The 17,302-nt window shown below is 38.3% G+C and overlaps 3 protein-coding genes across 8 annotated transcripts in view; 2 read left to right on the forward strand and 1 right to left on the reverse strand.

Moving 5' to 3' along the window:
* Positions 1 to 407: 407 nt before the first annotated feature.
* rhov (ras homolog family member V) lies at positions 408 to 2,259 on the reverse strand. Its single transcript, XM_079888093.1, has 3 exons — positions 1,922 to 2,259; positions 1,760 to 1,818; positions 408 to 1,030 (listed from the first exon to the last, which is right to left on the reverse strand). The coding sequence occupies exons 1-3, from the start codon at positions 2,118 to 2,120 to the stop codon at positions 584 to 586; spliced, it is 705 nt and encodes a 234-aa protein (XP_079744219.1). The 5' UTR covers positions 2,121 to 2,259; the 3' UTR covers positions 408 to 583.
* Positions 2,260 to 2,865: 606 nt separating this feature from the next.
* On the forward strand, positions 2,866 to 9,663 carry vps18 (VPS18 core subunit of CORVET and HOPS complexes). The gene is made up of 5 exons (XM_079888597.1): positions 2,866 to 3,291; positions 3,363 to 3,504; positions 3,862 to 3,953; positions 5,169 to 7,039; positions 8,513 to 9,663. Exons 1-5 carry the CDS (start codon positions 3,201 to 3,203, stop codon positions 9,239 to 9,241), a joined length of 2,925 nt encoding a protein of 974 aa, XP_079744723.1. The 5' UTR covers positions 2,866 to 3,200; the 3' UTR covers positions 9,242 to 9,663.
* A 702-nt stretch (positions 9,664 to 10,365) lies between these two features.
* Positions 10,366 to 17,302, forward strand: part of ino80 (INO80 complex ATPase subunit) — a 40,864-nt gene continuing 33,927 nt past the window's right edge. For 3 of the 6 annotated variants that reach the window (XM_079888598.1, XM_079888600.1, XM_079888601.1), the window contains exons 1-9: positions 10,366 to 10,503; positions 13,445 to 13,506; positions 13,626 to 13,802; positions 14,022 to 14,182; positions 14,471 to 14,538; positions 16,029 to 16,175; positions 16,263 to 16,383; positions 16,465 to 16,667; positions 16,759 to 16,812. In XM_079888598.1, the coding sequence (XP_079744724.1) occupies positions 13,660 to 13,802; positions 14,022 to 14,182; positions 14,471 to 14,538; positions 16,029 to 16,175; positions 16,263 to 16,383; positions 16,465 to 16,667; positions 16,759 to 16,812 (897 nt within the window). In that variant the 5' untranslated portion in view covers positions 10,366 to 10,503; positions 13,445 to 13,506; positions 13,626 to 13,659. The remainder of the gene's footprint in view (positions 10,504 to 13,444; positions 13,507 to 13,625; positions 13,803 to 14,021; positions 14,183 to 14,470; positions 14,539 to 16,028; positions 16,176 to 16,262; positions 16,384 to 16,464; positions 16,668 to 16,758; positions 16,813 to 17,302) is intronic. The other 3 variants (XM_079888599.1, XM_079888602.1, XM_079888603.1) reach the window with 1 other exon arrangement.

Below are 17,302 nucleotides of genomic sequence, written 5' to 3' on the forward strand. Positions count from 1 at the left end.
CAATCCCCAGCTAAGATGTATCAGGAGGACAGGCTGAATCATTGTAAGCGTGATGTTGGATTTATTTGGTCACAAGCACCTAAAGAGGAGACAACTCACACATCGGCTTTAGTTTGGGGTGTTGCATATGAAAGAGTCTAAGTTGCGGCTGAGACAAAAGAGATAAGACAGATACCAACTCTTGTCCCCGTGACCATCAGAGACACATCCACGTGAGCGCCATTCAAGCTTTGAATAGGCAGCTAATCAGCTCATGCAAATTCACTCATTTACATATGGTGGGTGCTCTGTGTGAACAACAAATGATTTAAAGAGAAGTTTTCTCTAATCCTTCTTCATAATAGGTCTATAAATCTTACAGCTTGTGTTACTTATACAGGTTGAACGACTGAAACGTTACTTAAATGTTGTTGAGCAACGCAAACGCAACAGCTCTCAAATTTCACTGGAACGTTTCCTGGGAAGTTCCACAGATCAAACAACTCCGCCCGTAAAATAAAGCTAAATGACAATAGGTAAACACATTGTTCAAAATAAATTAATATCTCGTGTATAAACAGTTCACACATTTTGACCCACAGGGTCAGATGAAGCAGAAGAACTTCTTCCAGCTGCATTTGGAAAAAGCTTTAGCTCGTCTGTCCGACAGTCTCCTTTTTTTGACCTTCCTGGCCTTGTGTTTAACAGCCGCGAATATCGCCGCGTCGAAGGCCTCTTTTAGGTTCTTCTGGGTCAGGGCCGAACACTCCACGTACTCGGCGGCCCTGATCTTCTCGGCGATGCTCCGTGCCCGTGAGCTGAACACGGGTTTGACATTGTATCTGTCCAAGTCTATGAGAACGTTAACGTCCAACAGAAGGTCTGACTGCGTTCCAACTAAAATGATGGGGGAGGATGGGTTACACGCACGAATCTCAGGGATCCATTTCTTGGTAATGTTCTGGAATGATGTGGGGTTAACCACACTGAAGCAGAGGAGGAAGACATCCGTGTGTGCGTAAGACAGAGATCTGAATTCATCAAATTCTTCCTGCAAGTCAAAGACAAAGATAGATAAGAACACTTGACAAAGTGAACAGACTTTTGTTTAACGTTATTTTAAAGGCACTTCATTTTGTAAAACTTTGAAAGATATACACTTTAAAAGACGTTTGAACAAAGTTTACATTTTAAAGACTTTTAAACTGAGTTTACACTTTACACTGTAAAAAAAAAAGTTGCTGCCTAAAATTAAGTACAATCAACTTGGATGTTTAAGTCATTGCAACTTAAATTACATTAAACAGACTTAAAATAGGAGTTGAATCTTGTATAACTTGTAAAAAAAACTTCTTTTGATGAGTTAAAGCAATGTAAAAACATATGAAGAGTTCAGATGCAAAAGCTTCTAAGTGCCATCTGAAATTTTCTTCTAGAATGATCATTTTTATCAAGCTCGTATATTTAAGTTCAGTAATTGCACTTAAATGACAATTCATAGGTAATTTTCATTGCCATTTAAGTGAAATTACTGTACTTAATTATACGAGCCTGATAAAAATGATCATTCTAGAAGAAAATTTCAGATGGCACTTAGAGGCTTTTGCATCTGAACTCTTCATATGTTGTCATAACTTTATTGATCATATATATGTTTTACAGTGTACATACTTTTAAACAAAGTTTACACTTTACAGACTTTTCCATTTTCAAAATGTTAACCAATTTTGTTTTTACATTTACCAGAGACTAAATGGTTTAGATGAAACTGTTCAATTACCTGACCAGCCGTATCCATCAACTGAATCCGCACAGGGGTCCCATCTACCTGAACCTGTCCTGAATAACCAGAAGTAAAAAAAAAAAAAGTCAAGTTTTCATCCTCACGATCATTAATTATTGTAAATTAACCACCAGAAGGGGTCAAAGATCATACACTTACCCGAGAAGACGTCAAAAGCCGTCTGTTTGTAATCCGTGGGGTATCCATTGGTGGTGTAGCTGACAATCATACTAGTCTTCCCAACCGCGCCATCCCCAACCATCATACAGCTGATCGCAGGCTCCAGCGCGTCGTCCTGCTCCAAGCACACCGACGGAACTCTTGACTCGTGGTAAAAGTAATCCATTTGAGGTGGCATGTCCAACAATTAAAGCCAAGAAGAAACGTCTTCAGGAAAACTTTTTAAACTCCACAGTATTGATTGGCGTCTTTGTTGAGACTGATGAGTGACTCATTACTTTCTCAACTCAAAAGCTGAATTGACTCTCACTGTGATCTGTGACGGGACCTCTCTCTGCCTTTTGAATCAGCTTGACTTTGCATAGCCACGCCCACCACAGTCACGGGCCTCAATGGAAAGGACAAAAATCTTTGGTTTGAACACAGATAAGCCATTAATGATTCGTTAACGATTTTAATCCCAAATGAATCTCAATGAAACAAACTGCAAGCCTTTTCTAAAGAGTAAAAAAAAAAAGACCCTTTAAATATTAAATGCATCCATCCATCCACCTCTTAAAATAGGCCGTCTGCATTTTCATTTTTATTTAACAAAATTTGTAAAAAAATAAAAAAAAATAAAAAATAAATAAAATTATATATATATATATATATATATATATATATTTTTTTTTTTTTTTTTTTTACACATTTTGTTAAATAAATATATAAATGATATTTATAATTTTAGACCACTGTTTTTGGGTCTGGATGTTGGACTGCCATGCTAGAGTAACAAATAAATCAGTATAAATAAATAAAAAAGTAGCACAAAAATAAGCAGCACAAATTAAGCATAATCCCAGTCATTTCTAACACTGACAATCCTTAACAAAACAGCGCCACTACGTGGACAGATAAAGAACAGCAGGGAAGTTTCTGTCATTGTAATCACATGATATTCATCAGCTGACCGAGACAGCAATGCACACAACATAGATCGGCCTTTCAGTGCTGTCATTATTGATAGATAAAATATAATTTGAAGCTCAGTTAGTTTTATTTTATGTCTTTATTTGATCACTTTTATATTTTATTTTGCACACAACGGGGACATTGGCAGTAAAAACAGCCTTTGAACAGGACGTTTAGCTCACATGCTAGCGTGTTATGGCTGGGAACAGTTGGTAGAGATACTTTACATCTTTACCTGCAATGTAAACACAGGTTTAGTATTTGTTTTAAGTACTGTAGTTTTGTGAATATTTGATCATTTGCAATGGCATCTATTCTGGATCAATATGAAGATTCTCAGAATATCCGTCAACAGAGCCGTGTGTCAGCAGCCAACATCGGGATTACTCATTCAGGTACAAACCTACACAATTTAGGATATGATTTGGGGACGTTGTGGTATTTACATGAACTTTTTCTTTCACAGGGTTTGTGAATGTAAGGCTAGAAGAAGAGAAACCCATTTTCAACAAGCAGCGCATCGACTTCTCACCTCCCGAAAAAATCAACCACTTCTCAGTGTGCAACAACCAGTTATGCATGAGTCTGGGGAAGGACACCCTGCTGAGGTAAAGCTGCCATTTCTAGACACTGTGTTATCAACAACTGTTTAATTGGGACATTTTGCGTTGATTAGTTTATGTACATGCAATGAGTGATTAATGTGTAATGTAATGTCTGAATACTGGTGAAAGGACTAAGCAGTGAGGATGTGGACCATTAAAGGCAATGCTCTTTGAAATGCATATCGAATCTTCTGGATAGGATAAAAATCACTTAATCTGCCTTTTATTTGTGTTAGTGTGATTAATCAATTTTTAATTTACTGATTTGCATTACATATGGCCTTAACATAAATAGGATTGATTCCTATTTAAGCAGCATTTAAAATGTTGTAATGTGTTGACATACACATTGCTTTTCAGAATTGATCTGGGAAAACCTGATCAGCCTAATCAGATTGAACTGGGAAGAAAGGATGATGGCAAAGTGCACAAACTTTTCCTGGATCCTACAGGTAATCACGTGTCGATGTTCACACCTTGTTGTAGGAGGATTTAAATGCATTTTGGACATCTATTAGATGTCATTATTAGACACATAAGTGATTGGATTTCCCTTGAAATTAGAATGACAAAAGAAGCATCAAGCATCCCAAAGTAGCTTAACAGATGTGAACTGAGGAATTCAGTTAGGACAACATATATTTTCATTTTTTTAATATAAATATTTGGAAACACAAGAATAAACTCGCATAAATGTAATGCGCTTTTGATATGATTTTTTTACATCATGTAAAGCTTTCCAATGCGTGTCATTGAGAGAAACAAATGCTCTGTTTACAACTTGTAATAAGCTCCATCTCAGGTGATCCGATCACAAATGGTCAGGTGAGACACACCGTTTACACCTGCAATAACATGCATTTTCCATTTTAAGTCCAGTATTATATAATATATGCATTTAATTCAAAGTAAATGATAAATGTAAATTTATACATGTAAATATAAAATTATAATGTCATAAGTTATTTTATTAGAGGGTTACTTTTGTTAATTGCCGTAACCAGCAAAGTTTAAAGCATCTGTTTGGCTAAGTGGTTGATTGACAGGTGAATAGGCTTGTCAACTTGGTCATTTTGGTCTAAATGCTTGATTTATTTTTCATTTATTTCATTGGTTACTTATTTATTTTAGTTAGTAATTTTTTTGTGTGAATAAAAACATATTACATATTTTAAAATAAATAATAAAAAAATATTATTTATAGAAAATAGGAATAATACTTTTTAAAATGTTTACATTTATAAACCAGAGAAATGCTACATTTAGAAACGTAAATATAGAATTATACATAAAAAAAAAATTTGTTTAAAAAAAAGACAATTTGGCACACGGATGGTTTAGGCTCATCAGATGGATTAGTTTTAACAATCCAAATGTGATATCATATGCATTTCTACCTCCTTAAGTGGTTTCAGTGATCGGATCACAGAACATTTTGAACCCCATTTACACTTGTTTTTAGCACTGATCATTTGCAATGGCATCTTATTATTCATGCTGATTCCATGAATAATGGAATCACCCGAAATGAATCTTAATATCAGCTGGAAACCGGATCAGAAGCTCAGGCCTGGCTTTTTAAAACATGTGGATCATTGCTGATCTGCTTAAAATACTTTATTTTTAATGCAGCCTGTAAAATGACATTTTTCTCAATTATCTTACAGGGTCACATTTAGTCATCAGCCTCACCACAAATGAATGCGTATACCTAAACAGAAACACTCAGAAGGTCCGAAGTCTATCACGATGGAGAGGCCACCTGATTGAAAGCATAGGTTGGAACAAATTAATTGGCTCAGAGACCAACACCGGGCCGATTCTGGTTGGCACCAGCCAAGGAATCATCTTTGAAGCGGAGATTTCTGCCTCAGAGGGCAGTCTGTTCAACACTAACCCAGACCAGTTCTTCAGACAGGTTCATTCCCTCGAGGAGGATGGCAAGCCAGCTCCGGTTTGTTGCCTCGAAGTGGAACGTGGCTTGGAATCCAAGTACTTCATCGTTGCGACCACACGAAAACGGCTGTTCCAGTTTGTAGGAAAGCTGGCGGAGGGATCGGAGCAGCAGGGGTTCAGCTCCATCTTTGCTCAGAACCAGGATCTCCTACCTAGCTTCCAGGAGTTTCCTGTCAATATGGGCTATAGTGAGATTACATTCTACACGTCAAAGCTGCGCAGTTGCCCCAAGAGCTTCGCATGGATGATGGGCAACGGGGTTTTGTATGGACAGCTGGACTACGTGCGGCCCGACTCTCTACTCAGTGATGTTCAAGTATGGGAATACACACCAGACATTGATTTAAACTTTGTCAAGCCCATCTCTATAGTACTCACCCAGTTTCACTTCCTGCTGCTGCTTCCTGACCGTATCAGGGGTATCTGCACTCTGAACGGGCAGGTTGTACATGAAGATGTATTTCCAGATAAGTTCGGCACCCTAAAGAAGATGATCAAAGATCCCGTCACGGGGCTCGTGTGGATCTACACCGAGAAAGCCGTGTTTCGCTACCACATCCAGAGAGAGGCGCGGGACGTTTGGCAGATGTACATGAACATGAATAAGTTCGATCTGGCGAAAGAGTACTGCAAAGACCGACCAGAATGCCTAGACATGGTGCTTGCCAAGGAGGCGGAGCACTGCTTCCAGAACAAGCGCTACCTGGAGAGCGCCAAATGCTATGCGCTCACTCAGAATTACTTTGAGGAGATTGCGCTGAAGTTCATTGAGGCCAAGCAGGAGGAGGCCTTGAAAGAGTTTTTGATCAAGAAGCTGATCAGCTTGAAGCCCAGTGAGAAGACTCAGATCACTCTGCTGGTGACCTGGCTGACTGAACTCTATCTGAACCGGCTCGGTCAGCTGGAGGCCGACGACGGCAAACCACACCTCTTTCTAGAGACCCGTGAAGAGTTCCGCACCTTTCTTAAAAGCCCCAAACATAAAGATTGCTTCTACAACAATCGCAGCACCATCTACGACCTGCTCGCTAGCCACGGCGACGTGGACAACATGGTGTATTTCTCGGTCATCATGCAAGATTATGAGCGTGTTGTGTCTCATTACTGCCAGCATGACGACTACAGTGCAGCTTTAGATGTTCTCTCCAAACACTGCGACGACAAGCTCTTCTACAAGTTCTCTCCGGTCCTCATGCAGCACATCCCCAAAAAGGTGGTCGACGCGTGGATTCAGATGGGAAACCGGTTGGATCCGAAGAATCTGATCCCAGCCCTGGTGAACTACAGCCAGATGGGCAGCATGCAGCAGATAACTGAGACCATCCGGTACATGGAGTTCTGTGTGTATGAGCTGGACGTCAAAGACGAGGCCATTCACAATTACTTACTGTCGCTTTATGCCAAACACAAGCCAGATGCCCTGTTATGGTATCTTGAACAAGCTGGAACCCACGTCACCGACATCCACTACGACTTAAAATATGCCTTGCGCCTTTGTGCCGAACATGGGTACCTGCAGGCCTGTGTCTTGGTCTACAAGATTATGGAGCTATATGAGGAAGCGGTGGATCTAGCTCTACAAGTATGTGTGCTTTGACATTCTTTTTTCATTTCTGTTTAAGAGGCAATCACTTAGAAGTGTGTCCACGGTAAAGAAAAGGAAAAATCTTTTTAAGGCCCTGTTTACACCTGATATTAAAGGGGTGGTTCAGGATTTTGGACATCGGACCTCATTTCCAAGTTAGCCTGGGTGTTATTTATCAGTGGAGACAGTTTTCAAAAACTTTCACCCAGTTGCATAGTTCGCCGGTGCTAGGCTAGCACGAGTCAATGGTAACTGCTAGCCTGCCATTAAAACAGTTTTACCCACTCCACAGTACACCAAAAGCAAATAAATTATAACGCCAGACTATCGATGTAAATGTCTGTTGAGAGAATAATGTTAGAAATCAAACTACTCTTGCATCTCAATGATCGCATTACATTTACAGGAACTAGTTTCTCAGCAGCAGCGGAATTTTACTTTGCTCCGGTTTGTACTGCGCCGAAAAGTAAACACAGAACAGAAGTGCACTACAGTCTGTCTCGGTTGCCTAGGTAACTTAATATCACTCCGCCGCAGCTGTAGACTGTGCTAAGAAATACAGGGAACAAAGTATAACTATTGCAATGCGATGAAAGGGTAGTTTGATTTCTAACATTATTCTCTCAACAGACATTTACATCGATAGTCTGGCGTTATAATTTATTTGCTTTTGGTGTACTGTGGAGTGGGTAAAACTGTTTTAATGGCAGGCTAGCAGTTACCGTTGACTAGCACCGGCGAACTATGCAACTGGGAGGACTGGGTGAAAGTTTTTGAAAACTGTCTCCACTGATAAATAACACCCAGGCTAACTTGGAAATGAAATGATAAATTGCATAGAACTAAATACCCTTATTACATTTTTACACACACACACATATATATATATATATATATATATATTATTTTTTATTTTTTTATTATTTTTTTTTTTTTTATTATATCAATAAAAAAAAAACATTATTTAATTTTAATTTATTAATTCATAAATATTGTGTTTTTGGGGAGTTGCACCGCATAGCATTTTACAACCTGGTCTAGCCAAATTATCTGAAATTTTACAAGTCTTGAGGGTCTGCAGGAGCCCTCTTTATGATATTGTTTTCAAATATTAATAAGCAGTAAAGCAGTTATGTTAATTTTTTTTCTTCTAGGAATTATAAAATATATTAGTTCTTTTTAAGAATTTTATTCTTTAAATGAAGATGTTTTTCCTTCATTATGATATCATGTTGTTTCACCCAAATTTTTTATACCCCCCCCCCCCCAAAAAATATCAAAATGAAAAAAAAAAAGAAACATTCTCATCATAGAAGAGGTGTCAAGTCATTGCATGTATGAATTGCATTTTAATGTGTTTTTGAATTAGTTAATAGATTTACCATTGGCCATTAAAACCATCTATATTGGGATAATGTTTGGGATAAAAATATATATTTTTTATAATAATGTTTATGTTTAACCCTTTAGGTGGATGTAGATTTGGCCAAGTCTTGTGCTGACCTTCCAGAGGATGATGAGGAGTTGAGGAAGAAGCTGTGGCTGAAGATTGCTCGTCATGTGGTTCAGGAGGAGAAAGATGTCAAGAAAGCCATGAACTGTCTGTCCAGTTGCAACCTGCTTAAGATTGAGGACATCTTGCCTTTCTTTCCAGACTTTGTTACAATAGACCACTTCAAGGAGGCAATTTGCAACTCCCTGGAAGAGTACAACCAACACATAGAGGAGCTGAAACAAGAAATGGAGGAGGCCACCGAAAGTGCCAAACGTATCCGAGATGACATCCAGGAGATGAGGAACAAGTACGGAGTGGTGGAGTCTCAGGAAAAATGTGCCACTTGTGATTTCCCCTTGCTCAACCGACCTTTCTATCTCTTCCTGTGTGGACACATGTTCCATTATGATTGCCTCTTTCAGGAAGTCATTCCTCACCTCTCTGCCTATAAGCAGAACAAATTGGAGGAGCTTCAGAAGAAGCTGGCAGCGACTACACAGACCACCAAATCCAGGCACAAGCCCAAAGAGGAGGATACAGTCAGCTTAGGCAAGGGCCAGGGAAGCAGAGAGCAGATCAAGTCAGATATTGATGACATCATAGCGTGTGAGTGTGTGTACTGCGGTGAGCTGATGATCAAATCCATCGACAAGCCTTTCATAGATCCACCGAAGTTTGATCAAGAGATGTCCAGCTGGCTCTGAAGGACACATTTCTGCATGAGTTCATCTGAGGGCTGCACAATAAAACCTATCTAAGGCTCTATGATTTAAATTGTACATATGCTGAAAAAAATTAACCATTTGCGTATTGTGAAAATTGTATTTTGTTTCGAATTTTACATGCTGTATGCTAAATTAATGAATATTAACATGCTTATGTTAACAGATATGTACTGTATAAATGGCCGCCTTTGATTTATATGTATGTTTGCTTCCATAGACCAGTGGGCACTACAAAATTTAATATGCAATTGTTGTCATTTTTGCATCTTTTTAATGTACTGTAATGCAGCTAAATAAATAAATAAATGCTATTTGACCAGGCTTTGTGTTATGATATGATGGGATGTAATAGCGCAAAAGTGTGCACCGAAGGGCATTTTTCCTAATGCAAAAAAAACAAACATAAATGTTAAAATGTATATATACATAAATCAGAAATAGGAAAAAAAAAAACATTTTTTTATGTAGACCACTTATATACATACTTTGCGTTACAATATCTCCCCTCAAAATATAAAAAAACAAAAATGATACAAACCTTACAAATGTAGCATGCGGTTTAAATTTTTTTTTTTTTTTTACAGGACATGGATAAAGATTTATTATAGGTCCTAACATCTCTTTAAAAGTGAGAAAATAGGGGTTAATTTTTAATACCTTACATTTATGGATTAAATATTTGCCAAGCAAAATGACTAAACTGCATAGACATTACACATTTTCATATTGCATTAGTGTTATAATTTATGTATAACAACAAGACAGTGACAAATTCTACGTCAAGTCCCAATCACGCGATATTTTGAGACTACATTCGGAAAGTGTTACGTCATAAGACCTTCGGCAACGTTCGGTTTTTCTAGGCACAATCAGTAGATCTCCGATAGCCATAATACTCTCCTCCAATAACCCGCTTAATTTATAATGAGTCAGTTTCTCACCTCCATCCTTACTTAATCGAAACTGCTCCTTTCTGTTTGCAACTGCTACTTTATTATGATACCCTCCCTAAATGCTTATAAGATTGCAGCCGTCAATCTATAGTCGATTGGTACGCCTGTTCCCCACTCTGTCCTCGCCATGGCGCCGTGTCCCTGCTCTCTCAGTTACTGAAAGTGGCCGCCTCTCTGCTGCTACCGACTCACGGTCTCTCTCCTCGCTCACAACCGCCATTTTGGAGACAGAGAGCTGCGAGTCGGCTGCAACAGAGACAGAGCAAAAACGGCGGACACGGGGACAAGGTGAGCTAGCGTTTATGAGGAACGTGGTGGGGGAGCAATGGGGGAAGATGGCCGGGAGGGAGAAAGAATTAGAATATGGGAATCGCAGATCTGCTGGCCTCCTCGACTCCCGCAGTGCATATAGACACGAGACGGGGCAGATGGTGCATGACCTCACGTGGAACAAGGCCACAGAATATTACGAATCATTTTAAACCATATCCCAACATTTCATTTGACAAAGAGGTGGTGGCCTTAAAGAGACAGAACCCATTTCAATTATTCAAAATAATTAAGAACTTGCCATGATACTAAATCGTGTTGCTAAAAAAGTCACCTCTACACGGTTATCATATCAATAGCAGGCAGCTAAACTCCATAGCCTTCCTTTAAAAAAAACTCATTAAAGCTAATTTTTAGTGGTTGTGACTCAAGTTTACCTTATAATTGCAGCGTTGCTAACTAGCAACATGTACAGTAACTGGATTTAGATTAACGAGCAACACTGGCTGCTGAAACGCTTAGCGTTAGCTAAACCTAGCCAGCTTAATGTGCTAGCTAAGCTAAGTCAGATATGAATCATCAGCCTGTCGATTATATTGTGTACACTAACAGTAATTTTACCCGGTTTTTATAATGTGTGTTGAGACACCTTGCGCCGCTATACATTTCCTCTTTGTATAAAAGGTTACGCTCGTATCGTCATCAGTGTGCGTTAGGTTTATAAATGTTTGTCGCAAATGAAGAAATCAAAATTGACGAGTATTTGGCTTTATTTACACATGCGTGTATTGGTGGTGTAACAAATAGTTCCCCGGGCATTAAAGTCATATGATCTGCCAAACTATTGAGATGAGAATAGTTTCACAATTGTAACTCGTCTTAACCATTGCTACAATATATGTGTTAGCCTATATTGCATTCAGGAAATGGTTAAATGGGGGCACTAAAAACACTAGTGGTGTCAGTGCTATAGTTATGTCTACAGAACTCTCAAAATCTGCAAATACACCAGTATTATAAGAGGTTTAATAGTCTATTGCATGCAATTTCCAGTTGGATTAATTACTACTAGATTTAAATGTGTAAAAATCCATTTCCAGTGATGCATTGCCAAAAAATCGATGCACATTTCTTTATAGAAATAATATTTTGGGTTTGGAGAAAGAGTTCAGTGGTCGTTAAAGTCAGCATGAAATTGAAATTCAGTCTATTTTCTAAATACCTGTTATTGATTTTATTAATATGAACCATTAATCCATGCAAGTTTTATTTTTTTTTAGTCACAATGAAACTCTTTTCTTTTGTATTGTGACACATCTGCCTGTAATGATTTATTGAAAAGTAAAAAATGTTGGGCAGGGACTTGAATCTATGCATAGGTTGTTGATTGCATTTTGAGATGTGGGCGTTGCACGTCCCTGCAAGCCCTGCAATTTAAACTGGACTAATTCATTGGAAAAGTCCTGCATACATCATCAATGAGTCTGCAATTTTCCCCAGAAAATCCAGTTGACATTTTGATTGAACATTACGATGCCAAAAAAATAAAAAAATAATGCCTGAATGAATTGCTCACAATAAGATCTATAACATGCATGGAAAATAGGGTGAATCTTGAGTTCATGCCGACTTTTTTTTTTTTTTTTTTTAACCAAAATGTCAATAACAGTCTTCTTTCTTTATGCTAAATTTCTCTAATCATTTAGTAAGCTTAAACCCCGCCCCCTTTCTTACAGTCATCTGCAAATTTGCATTCAGTCAACGACCGATCAATAGAACCCTGCAATACATTTATTGTATGATGATCCATTTCACAGAAAAAATATCTGTCGCAACATCTGGTACATCTTGACTCACTTGACGAGTGAAGTTTTCTTTTCATATGCTGATATATTTTCTATTAAAACAGGAAAGCAGGATGGGACTTATTGAAGTGCTGGTCCCATTTTAAAATGCGCAAATATTATTTACTTTACACCACAGCCACAAAACATAATGTGCTGTTTGTCAGTCATTACAGGTGTTTTTAGGGGACACTCGACATTCTCATTCTACAGGGTGGGCCATTTATATGGATACACCGTAATAACATGGGAATGGTTGGTGATATTAAAGTCCTGTTTGTGGCACATTAGTATATGTGAGGGGGCAAACTCCTCAAGATGGGTGGTGACCATGGTGGCCATTTAGAAGTCCACAAACAGGACTTTAATATCACCAACCATTCCCATGTTATTACGGTGTATCCATATAAATGGCCCACCCTGTAGTGAGCATCTGATTGGAGAAAAAACAAGAGAGATCAGTCATCAATGTCCTTTGTCTGTTTTCTTGAAGGACCAGACTATTTTAAACATGTATCTGATAAAAGTTAATTTTGTCGACTTTTAGGAGTATACAATCATATAGAGGGCCTCAAAGCGCATTAAAGGCTACATAGGTAGATACACTACCATTCAAAAGTTTTTATTTTTATGATTTCTGAAGAAGAATGATTTCTAAAGGACCATGTGACACTGAAGACTGTAATCACTGCTGTAAACACATGCACATCTGAAAAGCCCACAGCAAACAAAGCAGTTCACAAGCTTGTGGTCAGCTGACTCTGAACCTTCAGGCTCGCTGTTATCAGATTGGTTAGCACCTCTCCTGCCCTACGGAGGGCACGTCCTGCTGTGACAATGGAATAAATTCACTATTATATTTCAGTATGCTATCAATAAATTTATCAGCTGTGTTAATCTCAATCCACTTCATTCTCTTTCAGCCACTGTCAGTCTCACATTCTGCAAAATGCACAGCTGCTAAAATTGTTGTCATCCAGTTCTGAATATTAATATGCAGTCTTATTGTAAATGTGCCTTAAATCTTACAGTGATCATGTCTATAGAAGAGCACATGTATATGCTGTGTTCATCAGTAAATGCTGAAGTAAACATCACATCCTTTTCTGTTTCAGATTTATCATTTGTGAGACACTGAATGTTAAAGTTGTGAAATATGAAGTCTCGCTTTCCAAAGGTACTGTACTGCTCTTTGGTCACAGTTATGTTTCCACCTTCAGAGCTTTCAAAGCATTCAGGTGATCTTCATAATCTCATTTAGAGTTAACCAACAAACTTTCTGTGTCTTCTATGCAGTGATCGCCATTTCAGGCTCTTTTAACATCTGCCTATGGCCTCAGAGCAGGATGGCGTGGGAGACGCCACTTGCTCAAAGTTGGCCAAACCACTTCACCTGCAGTACCTTGAACGATCCCTCCGCCTAGACACCTTTCTAAGGCAGACTGCTGCTGTTTTTAACCAGAACATTTCCAGGTAATTCAGTCCTCTTTGACCTTCTGTCTATTGAGTCATATAATGTCAACTATAATGTCACATTCCTGTTTGGGATTCTTGGCTAGTTTGTTGTTTGTTTTAGAATGTTTTTCTCCATTTTCCATAATTCCTAAAGCTTAGCGAATGCTAGATTTTTATAGGAAACGCTGCACTGTAGGTTTGTTTAAGATCGTGTTTGTGTGTGCTTCTCTGTTTAAGCGATGACAGCGATGATGGTTTGGGCGAGGGGTCTTCTCTGGCCTCGTCTAACCCACTGCTGGCAGTGAAAGAAGATCACATCAACCTTGAGGACGAGACCAAGGACTCCTGCAGAGATGGAGAGACGGAGTGTGGCACTCTCAACGGAGCTGTGCTGCAAGGTACAATACATAAAATAAAAAAGTTATCTGGTGTATAACATAAGAATGCATAACCTCTTCTTCAAAGTATTTTTTTGTATATATATGGAAGTATTGCAGTCTGTCTTGGACTGCAAGTACGTTTTATCTCATTATGTTGATGAAGTGAGTAGTATTTAGCTGGTCATGTGATCTCAAAAGGGTGGCATCCATGAGGCATTCCAGTGTGTATGATTTCCAAGTACTCTTCATTTCTTTAGGGTAAAAGTTTTTAATGAGTCACCTTTAACCCCAAACTGTCTTCCTCAGAGCACAAAAGTGACAAGGCCGGTCTGTATAACTTCTCGAAACTGAAGAAAAGCAGGAAATGGCTGAAGGTATGTATAGATAAAAAACTACAGGGATTCTGGGAAATGCTTTATCCAAATCCAACCCCTGCTCAATGGAAGCTTGTTTCTGCCTCAGAGTAAAAAATAAAACTGGTAATTGTGATATAAAATTTTAAATAGTAAAGAAAAGGCACTTTTCTTTAACAATTTAAAAAAACAATTACAAAACATATAGTCACAATTGCAGGTTTAAATGTCGAAATTATGAGAAAGTGGCAGTGCTAGTGAGAGTAATATCACAGTTAAAGGGGTGGTTGATTATGATTTCACTTTTTTAACTTTAGTTAGTGTGTAATGTTGCTGTTTGATCATAAACAACATCTGCAAAGTTACAACACTCAAAGTTCAAAGCAACAGGAGATATTTGCTTTTAAAGAAATTGCTTTTTAAAGACTACAACAAACGGCTGGTAGAGACTACACGACATTCCTCCCGGGTTAGTGACATCACCAACCCTAACATTTACATAAACCCCACCCCTGAACACGATTTATAGATGATCAAGACAGAATATGCTAATCAATGACTAGAAGATAACTACACATAAGCTACATAAATGCACCAACTAACCACTCAGAAACGTCCTGTTGCTTCTACATGTTGTCACTTCTTCTTGAGTCTCTCCATCTTTGTCTGACTCCGGTTTTGAACATAAAAAAATAAAGTTTTTGAAAATTTCAGTGCATGTGTGATAGTGCAAGCTGTTGAAGCTCCGCCCTCTGTGCTGGAAGCAGCAGCTCATTTGCATTTAAAGGAACAGACACAAAACGTTGCGTTTTTGCTCACCCTCAAAAATTGACAATTTTAACATGCTATATAAAAATATCTGTGTGGTATTTTTAGCTTAAATTTCACATACACACTCTGGGGACATCAGATACTTATTTTACAGCTTGTGAAAAGGGCATTATACCACCCCTTTAAAATGAATAAACTCGCAATATTGAGAAATGAAGTCTAAAGGCTTCTTTACACAGCAGAGTTAAGGCTGCTCTGTTCCTGCTCAAAACTCTGTGTAAAGATATAATAATCCTGCTTAAAAGCTAGACCAAATTATGCCTGCTTTGACCCACCTCAGCCCCTGCTTGAAAAACTTGTGTTCTCTCAGAAAAACTTTCCTCTCCTCTAGAGAATGAGATTTTGTGAGCGAACGGAAAAACTGGTAATTGAAATAATGAGTTAGAATGAACTATATTTGAATGCTTCTGCGAGTGAACAGAACATTTCTCAGGGGAACGCTATACTTTTGTGAACGCAGCAGATACAAAGTTTCTCTGGGGAACGCACAAGTGAACTTTGAACATTTTTGTTCTCCAGGTTTTTTTTCGCCGCCATCTCCATTTAGGGACTCCATAGTTGTTGCAATTATGAAAAACAAATTTGCATTAATAAGATATTAAATTAAGTCACACATTCATAATTAATTGTGTCTCTTCTTTATGTCCATGTCTAAGCAGTCTGATGTTTGTGAATTGCAGGGCATCTTGCTGAGCGATGACACCACAGATTCAGATACGGATTCGGATGATTCTGACTTTACAATGACACGAGAAGAGCTCCAGGACATGCTGCGCCTGCACAAGTTCACCAAACTCCACCAGAGCAAGTTCCACTCTGACAGAGAGGTACGACGTGTTCGCTGAGTCTGGGACAGCTGCCCCCGCATAGATAGCTTCATGGAAACTGTTGGTAATGTGTGTTTGTGTTCACAGCTGCAGCACTATCAACACTACAGCACAGGCCTCTTGTCCACTCACGATCCTTTCTACGAGCAGCAGCGCCACCTACTGGGCCTCAAGAAAAAGAAAATCAAGGAAGAGAAGAAATGTAAGGGTAAGCCAAGCCTCCAGGACAAAAGAGGATGACAGTTACTGTTTACTGGTCATCTGAATACTCATCCTTCTTCTTTTGTAGCCAAGCTAAAAAAGATGAAAAAGAAGAAGAAACGGGGAGAGGAATTCTCCATGGACGGACGGGCGCACATTACTAAAATTTTTGCTAAGTTTTCACATGATGCACCTCTTCCCATGATCAAAAAGAAGCACTTAACTATCGAGCAGCTCAATGCTCGTAGACGAAAAGTCTGGCTCACGATTGCCAAAAAAGAAATCCCAAAGGTACAAGCATTTTTCTTGGTCGATAAATTTGCAATCCCCTCGATTTCTTCTGTTTAGTGCATTAGTCTAAATTTTTATTGTCTCATTTCAGGCATTTAAACAGAAAGTCTCGGCAAGGAACTTTGTTTTAACCAATGCCAGAAAGGTAAGAGGTGCTTGTATTTTACATACACTACCGTTTAGAAGTTTGAGATCTGTAAGTCTCTTAGGCTCACTAAAGCTGCATTTATTTGGTCAAAATTATTTAAATAATTTTTTTTAAATTTAATTAATTTTTTTTCTTGTGATGGCAAAGCTGAATTTTTCAATATGCTGATTTGGTACTCAAGAATTATTATTATCAATGTTGAAAACATTTGTGGAAACTGATACATTTTTTTTCAGGATTCTTTGATGAATAGAAAGTTCAAAAGAACTGTGTATAACAATATAGATGTCTTTAAGTCACAATTTAATGCATACAAGCCGAATATAGGTGTTAATCTTACTGACCCCCAAACTTTTAAACAGTAATGTATAGTGTGGTCAAAACATCTGAGACCACATTACAAATCTGGAATTCAACATTGTATTTAAACCTGGAAATAAAGAGAATGTTTTAGGATTTTTGCATTTAAAACTTTTTTTTATTTTTA

The sequence above is a fragment of the Squalius cephalus genome (genome assembly GCF_949319135.1).
Source record: "Squalius cephalus genome assembly, chromosome: 12".
NCBI lineage: Eukaryota > Metazoa > Chordata > Actinopteri > Cypriniformes > Leuciscidae > Squalius > Squalius cephalus.

Bases quoted from the DNA above. Each gene is read 5' to 3' on its own strand.
- rhov (XM_079888093.1), bottom strand. From the start codon at position 2,120: ATGCCACCTCAAATGGATTACTTTTACCACGAGTCAAGAGTTCCGTCG. The intron at 1,819-1,921 runs GTAAGTGTATGA...CTGGTTATTCAG, and splicing joins GGCTTTTGACGTCTTCTCGG to GACAGGTTCAGGTAGATGGG. The intron at 1,031-1,759 runs GTAATTGAACAG...TTTGACTTGCAG, and splicing joins TGATGGATACGGCTGGTCAG to GAAGAATTTGATGAATTCAG.
- vps18 (XM_079888597.1), top strand. From the start codon at position 3,201: ATGGCATCTATTCTGGATCAATATGAAGATTCTCAGAATATCCGTCAA. The intron at 3,505-3,861 runs GTAAAGCTGCCA...ATTGCTTTTCAG, and splicing joins GGGAAGGACACCCTGCTGAG to AATTGATCTGGGAAAACCTG. The intron at 3,954-5,168 runs GTAATCACGTGT...ATTATCTTACAG, and splicing joins ACTTTTCCTGGATCCTACAG to GGTCACATTTAGTCATCAGC.